Genomic DNA, 17,447 nt, shown 5'->3' with positions numbered 1-17,447 from the left:
TGATAACCAAATGTGTGAATTATTTTCACTAAGAATTATCTTCCTTACCATGGAAGCCATTGTGAAGTGGTTATGCTCATCCTGTAGATCCTTGGCTTCTTGGTAAGACCTGCCAATTTCAACATAATTGACTAGAAAAAGATCGCGATTATGATAGATCCAGTCAAACATCTATAAAAACAAAATTATAAAAAAACATTACTTTTAAAGGCCATAAAAGAAATATGGACAGCATTCATAACCAAATTTAAACTGCTCTCCACACCATAAATAATAATAACAATCTAATTTACTGAAACCAAAAAAATTACATGAATTTTACACATAAAATCATATAACTTTTATAAATATTTAATCTATACAATAACGGTTAGCAATCCATGGCACTCAAAGGCAGTATCCCAAATGGGATCACGTTCTAATTCAACTTCAAGATGAAGCTGCTAAATGTGTTTCACAAAATATCACTGACCTTGTGTAGGCTCATACTACAGTATAACAGCAGTGTAAATGATAGAGGTTCCTTACATATAATAGTAGTGTTAAATTTAAAAAATTTACCACTACCATTTAAAAATTTTTAAAATTACCACTACCATTATGTGCCTAGTCACTTCTTTCCACAAAAGAAGTGTCCAGGCATCCAATTGACACCCCATACCATAATGAATCTGATACACAACCATCAAAAGGTCGCCAAAGCCTTATATGAAATTTATTGATTGATAAACTGATAAAAAGTCAAAAACAAAGAATTATTTTAAAAAGTAAATAATTATAATCAGTATTAGTGTTAGTAATATACAGTACAAAGAAGCCAGAGGCTTTTACTGCATTGGACAAAAAATAAAATAATATAATAAAATAAAATAAAAAAAATAAATAATACCATATGTATTTCCCTCTTCATACTGGTATTCTTTTGATTTCTCCAAATTGTTGCCTCAACTACCCATGGAGACAATTTGTTCCAGCATTCTATAATTCTTTCCCCTTAGTATGAATGTAACCTAAACCTCACATCATTTAATACCATTAAAGTTCCCCCTTCAATCATTTTACTATCTCCTCTCAGAGTCTTATAAACCTCAGTTAGATCTACCTGTAAAGCATCTAGTTATAAAGCTCTGTAGCAGACATATCTGAAGTAACTACACATATGGGTGCCCCTTAGTTAATCTCACCAGGCATTTTGTCCACGTTTGGACCTTTCAAAACTTTTACATTTTTAATTGTTCAGATTATACAGAAAAATTATTTATCTGTATAACTCACATATCTATAATAATCATTCATTATCACAGATATGCTTTCTATAATATTAAACCAATACATTTGATTTAACTGAAAATAATAGAAGAAATTATGGCACCAACAAGAAGAATATTGTGAGTGATATTATTTCATCCTTAGGGATGGGAGGGGGGGGTGCTGAGCTACGTTCAAATGGTTAGAGTAGTACTGAGGAAATGAAAGGAGAATGAGGAAGTAAGAATAATTATTTAACATGTAAAAAGAAGAAGAATGAATGAATGATCTGGAAAGTGAAGATCACAGAGACCTACAGAAACCTATAATCATAAAAAATGAGAGCACTGCAAGTAATAATCAGATAAATAAGTTGAACTGTTAACAAAGAATGGGAAAGGGAGGGTAAAGTGAATCTTTTCCCTCACTAAACTTCTGACTGCAGAAGTAATAACATATCATTTTAAAAAGACAAAAAAGTAGTCATAAAAACTCACATAAAAACTCACAAATATTAGAATTAAAATTACAAATAAAACCAAATTAAAAGTATTAATTTTAAAATAAAATAACACCTTAGTTAATGGATTTTGACAAGTGTATAAAAAAAATCTCAAAATATCTTTTCCTATATTTTTTTGGCTTCTAATTTTGTTATAATGTTTGTACAATAGCAAACATAATAAATTCTATAATAGCTATAAATATAATAGCCTTTTCTATAAAACACAGAACACACAACTACATACACATCCTATAGAACTTGTATAATGGTCTAACCAATTTGTGCTAAATTCAAAGGCATGACAATAGTAATTTATAAGTTACAATTTTCTAAATAAAGATTCGGTAGAAAGTAGCATTACTGTTCTAAAATTAAATCTGTATTTGATAAAGAGAAGAACACAAATGAAAATGATACCAATATGGTAGTGCATATGGGTAGCAGTAATCTCAGCATAACGTAACTTAAATTTGTTTAACACCAACCTCAAGACTTGGGGCTTAGAGGGGAACAGGTATTCTGTGCATTATCAGACACTCAGCCTAAAACACTGATGGATCCAATATCTTTCTATTACAAAAGATTTAGGAGAAGTCCGGATGGCCTGCGTTCCTAAAATCCACTCATGCACACCTTCTCAATGGTAAGCCCTATTGTGTCACTTAGGTGGCAATGAATGTATAGAGTGGTTCTCTTCAAGACGCCTGGTCAGCGTGAAGAGGAAAAGACCAAATCCTCCAGCACATGACAGCACAACGAAACAAATGGCCCTCAGTCCACAGCAGCTTTAACTCTCCCTCTTACAGCAGCGAGAGGATCAGAGTGGTAGCAGATAGTGCTAAGAATCTCTGGGTACGACCAGGCTGCCATGCACAGAAACTGAACTTGGCCTGTTATAACGTAAGATCACTCATCGGTGAAGACAGGATATTAGAACTGGAAAAGGTATTAGAAAATGTGAATTGGAATATCATCGGTTTGGCTGAAACAAGAAGAAGAAATGAATCACTTATAAGTTCATCAAGTGGAAATCTGCTGTACACCAATGGAAACAGTGAAAGGAGCGAAGGTGGAGTTGGCTTTATGGTCCATAAAGATAGAAAAAACAACATTTTGGAATTCAAAAGTACATCACCAAAGGTGTCAAGACTAATACTCAGGATTTCTAAGAGGTATAAGCTAAAGGTTATAATGATTTATGCACCAACATCAAGCCATGATGATGAAGAGGTTGAAGAAATGTACACTGAAATTGAATCTTCTAGATGAGCAGAAAACCCACTACACTCATTATGGGGAACTTCAATCCTAAGGTTGGAAAAAGACAAAACAGCACCCAAAAAGGGGAACCCATAGGAAATTTTGGAATTGGTGAAAGAAATGAAAGACTTGTGGAATTTGTAGAATCTCAAGGAATGTCAGTAATGAACACTTTTTTTTTTTTCAAGAAAAGGGTGAACAGAAAGTGGACATGGAAGAATCCAAATGGATTAACAACTAATGAAATCAATTCCATCAGAAGATATATCGTGAATGATGTTACCGTCCTGAATAAGGTAAATGTTGGAAGTGATCACAGAATGGTAAGATGCACACTTGGTATAGATGTAGGAAAAGAAAGGAAAAAACTGACTCGAGTAAATAATATGAAGGTCTTTGAGATAACAGAAGAGGAGAAAGAGCAGTATGTACTGAAACTTAAGAACAAGTTTGAGCTTCTGCATACTGCTCCAGACCAAGATACTGATGAGGAACATTACAACTTTCTGAAAGTGATAAAACCCAAGAAACCTAAAGGGAAAAAGAAATTCAAAGAAGAAAAAATCAGTTCATCATGACAAGAAACATTTGTCGTGATGAACCGAAGATGACAAATGAAGAGCAAGAGTTATGTTGTTGTTGTTGTTTGGTTTTTAGGAGCATTAGCAACTAAGGCCATATTGCTCCAGGGATATTATATAAATCACTTTATTGACAAAAGTCATTACACTTACATAAAACTATGTAATATTTCTTTTTTTTTTTTTTAGTCCCAAACATGAAAGGTATTAGAATCTATATTACTTAGTAACATACATTGGAGAAGGCTGATAAAAAAGATAATACTTTTAATTGTTGACATCAGACTTGAATTTTTGAAAATTATAATTTTTAAGATATACATATGAAGGTTGTTAAAGAAAACATGGCTCACAACTAACTGGTGAACATGGACTTGGCACACCCAGGGTCTTGAGCTGGATATCATTATTCTTCTCTTCCTTTCTTCGTGATTCCCTTCTACTTCTCTCTCTCTCTCTCACAGGGTAATTCAGAATTTTTTTTTTTTTTTGGCTGGTGCAGCATAAGCCTCAGGCTTCCTTGCACCATATGGCTAATAATAAAAAGCTACCACAAGAGAAGGGCAAGACCATCCAGCCCCACCAACTGGAAGTGCTTCCTGCGCAACTGTGCTAGTGACCACCCAGGAAGGGAGAAAACGGCAACGCATGAAGTGGAGCATCGAAATGAACACGTACATCATGCAAGCATACTACGAAATAACAAAGCTGGAGACCGATATGACAACTTACAGGGCGAGACTACATACCAAGTGGCTGGAACGATTCCCGGATATTCAGGTCACCGAGCAGCAAATAATGGACCAGAGAAGGACTATCGTCACTAAGAACCTAATAGTTCCTGCAATCTTGGAAAAAATCAAGCAGGATGTGAGTGATCAACTACAAAGGATAAAGAATATGGAACCAGAGGAGGAAGAACATACTACCACTGAACCAGAGGAGAAAGAACATACCACCGCCGAACCAGAGGAAGAGCAAGAGGAAATACAACCCGCAGCAGCTGAAAGGGAAACAGACGAGGTCATTATATCCAAAATGGAGGATGAGTGGAAGAAGGCCCTAACAGAATTCGAAGGAATGGACCCCATAAAGACTCGCGCGATACCGAAGCAGAGGCCGAATAGAACCTTGTGGAGAGTCACAGACCACCTGAATCGGCACATAATGCCGCATTACCTTGACAGCAATGGTGCAACACTAGAGGCCATCCACACAGCCATGTATTGTGCTGCAGTAGCAGCCACGAGGATTAATGGAAGAGAAGCGAGAGACCAGCAGCAGAAGAACCGAAAACAGAAGAAACCACCAGCTTGGGAAAGAAGACTTCAGCAGAAGATAGAAGAATTAAGATAGAAGAGTCAAGATAGGCCAATTTCCCCAGTACCAATGAGGCAACAGAAATAAGAAATTAATTGGAAAAGTGAAGAGCATCCTCAAGAGAGACAGCATCCACAGCAAATATGAGACAAAAAATCAGAGAATAGGAGAGTACTTGGACACATTGAACCAGAACCTCCTTGCACTCAGCAAGAGACTACGCCGATACAAAGAGAGCGCCCAGAAGAAAATAAACAATCGAATCTTCAATGAGGACCAAAGACACTTCTACAGAAATCTTGGAGACAACGAGAAACAAGGGAATGGACCACCCGAGAAGAAGGTGATTGAGAATTTCTGGGGAAACATATGGAGCAGGGAAGTAAAACATAACAGCCGAGCCACCTGGATAGAACTAGAACGCAAGAAAACCAAGGACGTACAAGAAATGAGAGGGTGGGAGATTCGGGAAGGTGTAAAACAGATGATCAAGGAGACTCTCACAACTCGTGAACTCCTGGAATAGATAACGTCCACAACTTCTGGTACAAGAAGCTCACTTGCACACACAAGCACCTGGCAGAGCAGTTCACCCAAATGATAAGGCACCCAGAGACAATCCCGAAGTTTCTCACTCAAGGAATCACATATCTGAAGCCTAAAGACGAAGATACAAGAAACTCTGCGAAATATAGGCCAATCACCTGCCTCCCAACAATGTACAAGATCCTGACCAGCTGCATAACCAAAAAGATATCAGACCACTTGGAGAGCCAGATATAATGGGCGAACAGCAGAAAGGATGCAAGGAGCAATTAACCATAGATGCTGCTGTTATGGAGCAAGCCTACAAGAAGCGTTGCAACATGTACACAACCTATATCGATTACCGCAAGGCCTTCGACTCCATGTCCCACAGCTGGCTAATAGAGGCACTGAAGATCTACAAAGTCAATCCGATAGTGACAAACTTCCTAAGAGAAATGATGGCGAAATGGAGTACCACCATTAAGGTCAAAAACATCACAACCAGGCCAATCCCCATCAGGAGAGGAATCTTTCAGGGAGATGCCCTGAGCTCATTGTGGTTCTGTCTAGCACTTAATCCACTATCAACCATGCTCAACAGTAGCAAGTACAGATATAACCTCAAAGAAGGAAGGAAGAACTAATGTACATGGATGACATCAAACTCTAAGCGGGAACCAAGAAGCACCTCCAGCAACTACTCCAGATCACCGAAGAATTCAGCAATGATATTAGGATGGAATTTGGTATAGACAAATGCAAGACCCACAGATTGCACCAGGGAAAATTAGTCAAGCGAAACTACTAGCTGCAGACTGGTAAAGAGATCGAAGCCATGGCAGAGGGAGAGGCCTACAAATACTTGGGGATGATGCAGGCTCAGCAGTTACAGCACAAGGAAATTAAGGCCTGCCTGACTGAAAAATACCATCAGAGGCTCAGAAACCTGCTGAAAGCAAAGCTGAATGGAGGGAATACAGTTAAAGCCATAAACACCTATGCAGTCCCAGTACTAACATACTCCTTCGGGGTCATAGATTGGACTAACACCGAGCTGGAGGATATAATGAGAAAGACAAGGACAATGAGGACCAAGAGCCGCCAACACCACCCAAGATCTGCCGTGGAGAGACTGACAATTGCCCGGGAAGAAGGAGGAAGGGGACTGATAGACCCCATTAAGCAACAGAAGACAGCGATAGTTAACCTGAAGGATTACTTCTAGAAGCACACAGCAGCACTCCACCAGGCTATAAGGAAGATCGACAAGCGGTATACCCCACTCAACCTAAGCAAGGAATCTCCCCTCAACCAAGAGGTACAAACGAAGCTAGAAAGATGGGCAGAGAAGACACTCCATGGCAGACACTACAATGATCTTCATCAAGATCACATAGATAAAATTGCTTCCAATGCATGGCTCATGAGCGAGACGCTCTTCCCCGAGACTTAAGGATTCATGCTTGCCATTCAAGACCAGGTAACCAACACCAGAAATTATAGAAAATACATCGCCAAGGAGCCCAGAGTGTCCAATGATACATGTCGATGATGCCACATGGCCTCAGAAATGATCTAACACATCACCGCGGGGTGCAAGGTGATCACCCAGACTGAGTACACACATAGACACGACCAGGTAGCAAGGATAATACATCAGAAGCTAGCAAGGAAATACCAGTTGACCACAGAAAGTGTACTATACTACAAGCACGAACCACAGGTAGTACTAGAGACCTGAACCCACAAGCTGTACTGGGATTACGCCATAATAACGAATAACACCATCCCGCACAACAGACCGGACATAACCCTTGTGGACAAGATGGAAAAGACTACCTATCTGATTGATATAGCGGTACCCAACACTGGCAACCTGCAGAAAACCCATGGGGAAAAAATCAGGAAGTACACAAACCTAAGACAGGATATCAAAGAGATGTGGCATATGCAACAAGTAACAACCATCCTGATCATCGTGTCACCACAGGTATGGTGCCAAAGACCCTACATAACAGCCTAGCAACAATAGGTCTCCCAGCAAACACCTACAAGGAACTCAAGAAAGTCGCAATCCTGAACACCTGTAGGATAGTCAGAGAGTTCCTCGACCAACAGTAACACCAGACATAACAACAACCACCCTGTGTACTTGGTAGCAATACCCGTCACGAGGTGGAACCTCCAATCAGGGAGAAATAATATGAGCAGATAAAAGAACACATAAAAGAGGAAAAGAAAAAGTTACCAAGAACAGTGTAAGTTGGGAGTTATACAGTGAAAGAATGTGGACTGGTTGCATCTGTTCTACCATGGATAATTATATTCATGTCTTGAGTATCCCCCTCTGAAAAATGGTTATCAAGCTCCTAGACTTTATTCCAAAGAAGGCAGTCAGGTTACTTAGTGACCCAACTCCTTCAAAATCTCTTCACTCTCTGTCCCATAGACATATCCGCTCCATGCCTTTTCTCCAAATACTTCCATGGGCACTGTTCCAAACTGACATCAGTAGTTCCACTGCTTCCTTCCAAACACATGCCTCAACTAGAAAATATCCATTCAGAGTCCAATGTCACGTTCAGAGAACTAACTTTTCCTCTTCATTTATCCCTTCTACTTCTGTTCTTTGGAACAAGAATTAACTTATTCAAAAGGCAGAAGATACTTGTTATTTGCAACAAGTATCTTCTGCCTTCTGATTTTCATTTAAAAAAAAAAAAAAAATTTGCTTTTCCTTAGAACCATTCATGCAAATACAGATATAAATTGCCTACAGTAAATAAGACTGAATTTTTACCACATTACGAATATTACCTTTTGTGCGTCTTGTTCGTAAAGACGAAGTTGAAGACACTGGTCTAGCTTCACTTTTCGAACATGCCAAAGCTGTAAGAGATGCTGTCGGGCTACATGTACATTTTCCAATATCCTCATTACTTGTGGTACTGCACTTTGAAAGTCTGCATTTCCAGCCATCCCAGCAGGAGCACTATCCCTGCTGGAATATCCAGAATCACAGGACCCTGCACTACTACCTCCTGCAGCGAAACTTAACCTAAATTTCAAAGGAATGATCAATGTAATAACACTATATAATATTTTAATATATATATATGCATGCGCACGCATATGTGTGTGTGTGTGTGTGTGTGTGTGTGTGTGTGTGTGTGTGTGTGTGTGTGTGTGTGTGTGTGTGTGTGTGTGTGTGCGCACAGCTCAGAATATTTTGCAAAAGTTAAAGATACAAACTTCTACAAATTTTGTAATCTAGATACATTTGCATTGGTATTACAGCAGGTGATTTTAAAAGGGGTTAGTACTGTAAAGGTTGTAAAGAAGAAAAAGCTAAAAATTGGCGGCACCTACTAATTTGAATTCAGAATTTTCTCAGTTATCTCAAGTTCCAGGTGTTAAAATGCCTTATCACGAATATATGCTCAAGAATAAGTCCCTCAAGGCTCAGTTCTTAGCTTAACTTTATTTATACTCAGAATTAATTCCATTACAAAGGACATACTGAACACAGCCAAAACATATCGATTTGCAGATGACCTTATCATGTCATGTCATTCACAAATGCATTAAAATGCAGCTACGGGGTGCAATAAATAAAATAGCCAGGCTAAAAACAATGGATACAGAATATCACAGCAAAAGTGTATATCGAGGTATACACTTTGTAAAAAGTGCATTATCCAGCAAGATCCAGATTGTTTGTTTGTTTGTTTGTTTGGGGCTTTACAGCGCAAGGGCAATGTGGCCATAATGCACCCTGAGATCCAGAAATTATCTAGTTAGACACAGACTGCCTTAGTTTGACAAATCACCAAAAACCTTTGTCTAATAGCATTTATTTCCTTGGTCTCATTTTTGATGGAAAACAACTTATTGTAGCATAACAAACATCTCCATACTACCTGTTTAAAAAAAACAAAATTCTCTGCAATAACACGAGGTGCCAATCACTGTATACTACTTCACTTATACTCTCCCTTGATCAAGTCCAGACCATTAAGCCCTTGTGTACAATTTTTGTAGACAAGCATTGTAAATTGGCCTGACGCTATACATCATAGTGGTTTATGAACTGCCCTAGGTACGTATGGAATATCACCTGCACAAAGTTTACATGTAGAAGCATACTATGCCTTTAAAATCCAAAGCCTGCCAAATAATCTTATTTGGGAATACCTTTTTAATCCACAATGGTAAAAATGTATAAAAATAAATCTACTACAAATAATTAAGTTGGCACACAACAGCAAGAACTACTTCCAAAATTGGGTTTAAGTTTTGATAACATATCACAGAGTAATACTGTTACAAATCTTCCATGACAAACTTTTATACCAAATTGTGATAGCTATTTTCAGCAGTGGCAAAAAAATACCCTAGAAAACATTAATACTAAACAGGTTCATGCAGCATACAGCATATTTATCAGCTTTTCTCACTATTCCCAAATATATACAGATGACTCCAAAACAGATACTCAGGCAGGTTCTGAAGTGATTCTAACAAACACTACTATTTCCCAATCACTCCCAAATGAATATGGCAACTACTCACTGAATTATTTTCCACATTAATAGACTTGGCATATATTTAGAAATTTCTTTTTCAGTAACATCTTGAATTCACTGACTCAACAAGTACAACACCATGCTGAGGAATTCTGCCCAGTTCAGTGTTGGCATTCGAGGTGAGAGGACGCGCTTAATCAGGGCTCCTCAGTTAAGTGGTTTACTTTTGGATAGTGCTTTTAAATATTTGATTTATTTAGATATTGTTGGATTATTTTGTTATAGGTTTCCTGTAACAGTTTGATTTTAATAATATTATAGATATAATTTTTTAAAGTTAACTTTCATTGATATTTATTTAATTTTATAATGGCAGTTACGAGATCTGCCTTAAACACGTCACAGGGTATCGTGACTCACACAGAAATAGCCGATGACGATTTACGGGGTGAGTCATGATTTAATCCGTTGTGGAACCTGTGGAATGTTTTCCAAGGTCGACCTGGTTGTTTGTTTGTTTGGTTGGTTTTTAGGAGCATTAGCAACTAAGGCCATTTTGCTCCAGGGATATGCGGTGGTCATTCCCTGACCTTTCCGCATCCTCCGTATTTGGTGATCACAGGCTCGAACCCCAGTATAATCAAGAAGTGTGTGCTACGCACTGCTGCTCCTACCCAGGTCGACCTGGTGACTAATCCTACCTCACCTGGGGATTCTTTTCTTTGTGATCGATGTAAGGAGTGCACCAATCTTAAATTACAATTTGGTGCACTGATGGAACAATTTGAGTCCCTGAAAAAACGGGTGCTTATCCTCGAGAATAATGCATCTGGGAGCTCGTCAGGGACTCAAGACTCCAGCAATCTACCAAGTGATGCACACCCGATTTGAGCCTCAAAGCAGAAAAACCAAGTGCAAACTACTCTGGTTAAAAAGGACTTTGTTTTATTAGGAGACTCCATTGTGAGCAAAACGAGGAATATTTTTTGTAATAAGGATAGGTGGAGTAGAACCAGGGTATGTCTGCCGGGAGCAACTATTGATGATGTCACCAACAGATTGTCAGATGATTTTAAAGGGGGTAAAGAGAATATTATTATTCATGTGGGGACTAATGATATTAAACGTACACAATCTGACGATTTGTTGGAAAAATACAGGACCATGCTGAGGAAATGCTGCAAGCTAGGCCATAATGTCTATGTGTCTGCAATTCTGCTCAGACACAATAGGAGGGATTATATGTTATGAGCCTTTAACTCAAGACTTGAAGGAATCTGCAAGGCTTTAGGGGGGAAATTTCTATCAGCATGGCCCACACTTGTAGGTAGAAGGAATTTGTTTTGTAGAGACGGGATAAACTTAAACAAAGGTGGTGCAAAAGTTTTTGCCAGTATTATTGAGGATACCTTAAAGGTTCAGGGAAACTGCTAGCTAGGGGGGGATGTGGGTAATACTGACACGCGTTTATCTGATAATATTGGTCAAAGTAACTCTTGCACATACCTTAAGAGTTCTTATATTTTAACCATCATATTTTATTTAAGATAGCAATATACTTGTAAAAAATTGGATGGGATCTGGATTGGATCTTTAAAGTAGCTCACACGGCAAAATAGGTTGTTAGCTCCTACTGTAGAATAACAACTTGTTTATAAATTTTTATGGCATCTACATATGTAAGTAAAGCAACCTTTAGTCGATCATGTTAATTGAGAAAGTCATTCAAAGAGATGATGAAGAAGACACTTTTCTCAGAGAAGATCGTTCAGATATGTCTCTCCCAATTTCAAACCATTCAGAAATGGTATTCCTTATGTAAACCAATGATATTCCAGAAATAAGACAACTCTTAATGATGAGCTGAACTGACCACACGACAACTTTCAAACCGTGCCAGCAACGTTCAACAGATACAATGTCAAAGGTGTTGAATACATCAAATCAGATAATATTACGTTGGACATCATTACTAAGGGAATCATGACACCAAGGATGCATAAGATGCTTAAAGTAACTAAATAAAGATTCAGCTAGTATTATATTAGTACTGGCAAATGATGCAAGAAAGCAAGCTAATACGGCATTATCCAAAAAATAATAATAATAATAATTAATAAAATAAAAACTACCGAACTCATCTCTCCATCCCTCTAATAATATATCTAATTCATTCAAACTACTCACTACCACAACACCAGATATAATTTGTTCTATCAATCAATTACTCTCTGGTTGAAAACATTTTACACATCTATCCTGCAGCCATCCTTTTTCATTTAAATTTTCCCCTTATGTGTGCTGTCCAAGAAAAAGTAAGGATGCCATCAGCATTTAGTTTACTCAATCCATTTAAAGCCTTACATGCTTCAATCTGTTCCCTTGGAACCCTACAAATTGTAGGATTTCAAGAATTTTGGACAGGATTCATATAGGTGATAGTTCTGTAGGCATTGAGCCTTCCTCTGACACTTAGGAATTTTTCTACAGTGTAGTCACAAAGGAACTGGATGCAAAGAATAATTTTGATATCGTATATTTGAATCTTAGAAAGGCTTTTGATACTATTCACATAGATGACTGCTGCACAATTGGAGGCAAAATGCTGCTATGAATAAAGGGATGGTTCAGTGGGAGAAAACAGAGTAGTAATCAATGGACACTGCTCTTCATGGACTGTTATTAGTGGAATCACCCAGGGTTCAGTGTTGGGTCCATTGTTGTTTTCTGTATTCATTAATGATATTGATGATGCTATATCAGGCTTAATGTCCAAGTTTGCAGACGATACGAAGGTGGACGGGGTTGTTGACAGTACGATGTTGCAACAGGATCTAGAAAAGTTGAGCAGATGGGCTGAGAGGTGGCAACTGAAGTTTAACATTGACAAATGTAAAGTACTGCATATGGGAAGCAGTAACCCCAGAGTAACATATCAACTCTGTGGTACTACACTGACAGTGGTAGAGAGTGAAAAGACCTGGGGGTAACTGTGCAGGCAGATATGAAGTTTTCTGAGCAGTGCAGATGGTCTGGAAGAGTAGCGCATGGTGTCTTGTCAATGATATACAGGAATTTTTCTAGCAGGGATAAGGTGATTATCCCCTTGTATAAGGCAATGGTCAGGCCACACCTTGAGTACTATATACAGGTCTGGAGGCCTCATTTTAAGAAGGATGTAGAGCTGTTGGAACGAGTACAGAGAAGGGCAACAAGATTAGTGAATGAAACAAAGGGTTGCTCTTACGAAGAAAGGCTTAAGTTTTGCAAATTACAGTGTCTGTAGACTAGGCACCTGCAAGGTGATCTGATTGAGGTATATAAAGCCTTGAATGGTTTGAGCATGCTCAGTGTGGATGGGATTCTTCCTCTTGCTCAGAATAATCGCCTGAGAGAGAGAGCATAAATTCAAATTGAGGAAAGACGGTTGTAGGATATATGTGCGGAAGTTTGCCTTTAGCCAGCAGGTGGCTGGAACAAACTTCCATCTGTCGTTGTAGAAGCTGATAGCTTAAACAGATTCAAGGCAGAACTTGACAAACATTTGGTGCGAGTGGATGGGTAAAATTAGAACGGTTTTTTCTTTTTTTTTGAGGTGATGCTATAAAAGCTTGCTTTCTTACATAATCTGGCTTTGCTAATGCGAAGTCAATCAATGATTTGGCGTGAATATACTATCACATAACTAGTAGTGGAATTGTAGAGTTTTAAATGTGGTAAATAAATAGCTCATAAGTTGGTGTTTGTTTTTTTGTTTTAGGTAAGAAATTTTATTCATAGTAAGGTTATAACTAATTTAAAACCCTACAAACATAATGGCATAGTGTTGTGGTATCAGGTTTACGTATAACTTAAACTTGATAGAGTAATATGTATTATTGCATTTAGGTATCTATCAGTTTAGTGTATTATTCTCAAGTTAAATTGAATTTAAAAAAAATCATGCCTCAGATAAGAACAGCAAAGCAACAGGCTCAAAGTAGTGGGAAGGAGTGCTAAGTCTCAGGGAAGAACTGACAAAGCAGTTCTATGAATCATCATGGCCTAACAAAATATGGTACAGTCAGTCCTCGTATAACACGTGTTTACATTACACGAATTCGATCATACACGATTTATAAATAGGGGAACGATATCTTATATAACACGAACCGAATTCGCTTATGCATGATTTGCCTTTGTGTTTACAAGAAATGGCAGTCGAACGCGGAATCACACCAACCGAAAGCAACACGATAGGAATGAAGAGAAGATTCTGAAAATGTATTTATGTTTTTTATATCAGTGAAGGGGAAACACATTTCACCATAATAACGTAAAAACCCATATAATTCAAGCTATTGGTATTATCGCAAATGCAATTAGATCGAGTTTACTACCAGTTTATAACAGATTCCACTAGCATAAACGCAACTGGAAATTGTTTTTACTGTTTTATGGTAGTAACCCCAAGAAATGTGCTTTAGTAAAATGTGAGGTGTTAATAGTGTATCTCTGCCTTTACGGTGTTGTTTATTCAGTTGCTACACGCGAGAAGCTTTGTTTATGTGTATCAAGCGTACCTCCTCGTTTTGTAATTTTGCTTTATTCCCTAAAAATGAGTAAAATACTTAAAAGGTGTGAAAAGGAAGCATCCTGATGAATACACTACAGATTCAGAGAGAAAAAGAAAAGCAATATCGATAAACAGAGGTGGACTGGGTCAAAAATTCTTACCCGGGAAAATTTATAGTGGCCTCATACTATGGTTTATGGCCAAAATCACACCGGCCTCCGGCCCATCGGGGTTTCCCCGGTAAGGCTTATGGCCAGTCCACCTCTGTCAATAGAGAAAAAATATGAAATTGTGAAACGCTTTGAGCGAAATGAAAGACCATGTGATATTGCACGTGCTACAGGCCTAAATGAGGCAATGCCGAGAATTACAAAGAATGCAGAGAAAATAAAAACAACTTTCATAGCAGGAACAACTCAAAGTGTAATTAAAATCCATTAAATTAAGGCACAATAATTGGAAGAGATGGAACTGCTATCATCTGTTTGGATAGAAAATCAAACAAAAAACAAGTTTGCTTATGACAGAAGTAAAAAGCAGTAGCAATATTTTATTACGTAATAGTTGTAATAAAATACGTAACTATTTTATTACGATTATTTATTGTGTTTGGTAATGTTTTGGTTACAAATGTGTGTTCAGTCTTGGGTGGTCGGCACCTAACCCTATTTTTCCCATAGGGCCTGTTGTTCATATTGCATAATTTTGCATTGCACGAAGGTTTCTAGGAACACAACTATCGTGCTATTCGAGGACTGACTGTACTTGTACAATGTTTCCGGACATATGTGTAACGAGACATGATAAAGTTAAGATGGGATGTCTTTGTGTGTGTGTGTGTGTGTGTGTGTGTGTGTGTGTGTGTGTGTGTGTGTGTGTGTGTGTGTGTGTGTGTGTGTGTGTGTGTGTGTGTTCAGTGTAGAGTGCACCAGAACAATCCAATCAGTGTAAAGAGGATGAAGAAATTAGGTGCAAAGTCAGCTTTCTGATGGGAGTTTATCAGAGCTTGAAGAACAGGGTGAATTCTCTCAAAGGAACTAAAACAGTGGCCCATCAAGCTCTCAATGCCAGAGTCCTCATTTGTGCATCAGGCAACACAGTGGTAATCTCCAAGGCAGAATGCACTGGTACCACAGAGTTATTGTCAGTAACTCCATTGTCGGGGAAATAGGAAATATATTGTGCAAAAAGTATAGGTGGAATATGATCAGTGTATGTCTGCCAAGGGCAAAAGTAGATGATGAGTAGAGCAGATATCGTCTTTTAAAGGAATAAAATAAGCATATAATTTCTATTTTTTTTTAATTGTTTGGTTTTTTTTTTTTGCCAGTGCAGCAAAAGGCTGTGGTTTCCTTGCACTATGTGGCGAATACTACTACCTTGACATCTTTTTGCTACAGTGTGTGTGTGTGTGTGTGTGTGTGTGTGTGTGTGTGTGTACAGGCACATTTGTAGGCTGAGAAAACCCAGAATAAAACCATACTCTGACTGAATTTATGTAATTACAATCAAAATAAAATGGTCCTCAACAATTCCTGTGGTAGTAACTGTATTTTACATGTTCAAAAATATGTAAAAATTATCACAGAATGAAATAAATAAAATAAAAATAAAAAAAAAACGTGTAAGAAAATAAAATTTAATAGAAAAAAATCCTCAAATTCATGAAAATGTTTACTTAACATTTCTTACCTATGTAACACTTGTTGTCCTTCCAAATCTGTATCTTCTACTGGTGCTTGCATCACTTTTTTTTTCACATTAACATGTTCATCAATCATTACTTTGGCCCCAGAAACATCTTCAGCAAATTCATTCCTTGTAAGTTCCTCTTTCATGTTTTCCATCCTGTCGAGCATGTCAGTAGCTTTCCATAAAAAATTTTCAAGTGCCTAACATATAATATAATAAAATTAAAACAGAATGAAACAAATGATGTGAACGGGCAAAAAAAAAAATAACAAAACATATATACAGGAACTCCCCGACTTACATAATACTGAACTCACGCAAATTTGACTTTACGTAAGTTTTTGCCGGCCGATACAAACTGAAAAAAATATGGAAACGTATTTTGCATCTACAGGGATAAATGGAGGCATTGCGAAAATATTGTAATGTGAACCCAATAATATACTATTGTTTTTTTTTCTTTTGTAATTCATTCCAAGTCCTTGGAAGTTGAAAATTTCGCTATATTACTAAGCTATTTATCTCTCTAAAAGGTCATATTTATAATGGAAATTGCACTACACTTTCATCATTATCATATATAAGCCGTTAACGTTATAAAAATCAATTTTGAACGCCTTTGTGATATTTTTCTAATGCACGTTTCTAATGCATGACCAAAAAACAATAAAAACAATTTGCACTCTCCTGTTTATTGGGCTTTACTGTTAGCACAATATATTATACATGGGTAGTAAACTCGATATTATTTCATTTGCGATAATCCCAATAACTGGAATTCTGTGGGTTTTTACGTTACGGTATTATAGTGAAATGTGTTCCCCTTCACTGAAATCTTCAATTAAATAAAAAACAAATTTTCAGAAACTTCTCTTCATCCCTATATACGGATTACAGTGATGAAGGGACCAATGGAAAGTGCAGGTGCTGGCAGTGGCTGGAAACGAAACAAAACTGATTTAGAAATGAGGCTGAAAATGATTAAGAAGTACAAAGCAGAACAAAGTTTATCAGGTATTGCAAGGGAATTAGGTCTCTCTGCTTCAACAGTGAATACTATTTTAAAGGACAGTGTGCATATAAAAGAACATGTCAAAGGATCAACGCACTTAAGATCAACAGTGATCACAAAAGTGTTCATGTGCTATATCGAAGATGGAACAGCTATTAATAATATGGATGGAAAATCAGATTCAGAAGCAAGTGCCCCCAAGTCCAGTGGCCATTCAAGC

General features: G+C 37.7%; 1 protein-coding gene across 3 annotated transcripts in view; it reads right to left on the bottom strand.

Annotated features, from left to right (window-relative positions):
* trio (trio Rho guanine nucleotide exchange factor) overlaps positions 1–17,447 on the bottom strand; it is a 996,553-nt gene that overhangs the window by 790,061 nt on the left and 189,045 nt on the right. For all 3 annotated transcript variants that reach the window (XM_090387950.1, XM_090387951.1, XM_090387952.1), the window contains exons 7-9: positions 16,216–16,415; positions 8,260–8,500; positions 49–171 (exon numbers count right to left, since the gene is read on the bottom strand). In XM_090387950.1, the coding sequence (XP_090244076.1) occupies positions 49–171; positions 8,260–8,500; positions 16,216–16,415 (564 nt within the window). The remainder of the gene's footprint in view (positions 1–48; positions 172–8,259; positions 8,501–16,215; positions 16,416–17,447) is intronic.

The sequence above is a fragment of the Mastigoproctus giganteus genome, chromosome 13 (assembly GCF_048544385.1).
Source record: "Mastigoproctus giganteus isolate SK-2022 chromosome 13, ASM4854438v1, whole genome shotgun sequence".
NCBI lineage: Eukaryota > Metazoa > Arthropoda > Arachnida > Uropygi > Thelyphonidae > Mastigoproctus > Mastigoproctus giganteus.
This window is presented reverse-complemented; position numbering and strand designations above follow the sequence as displayed.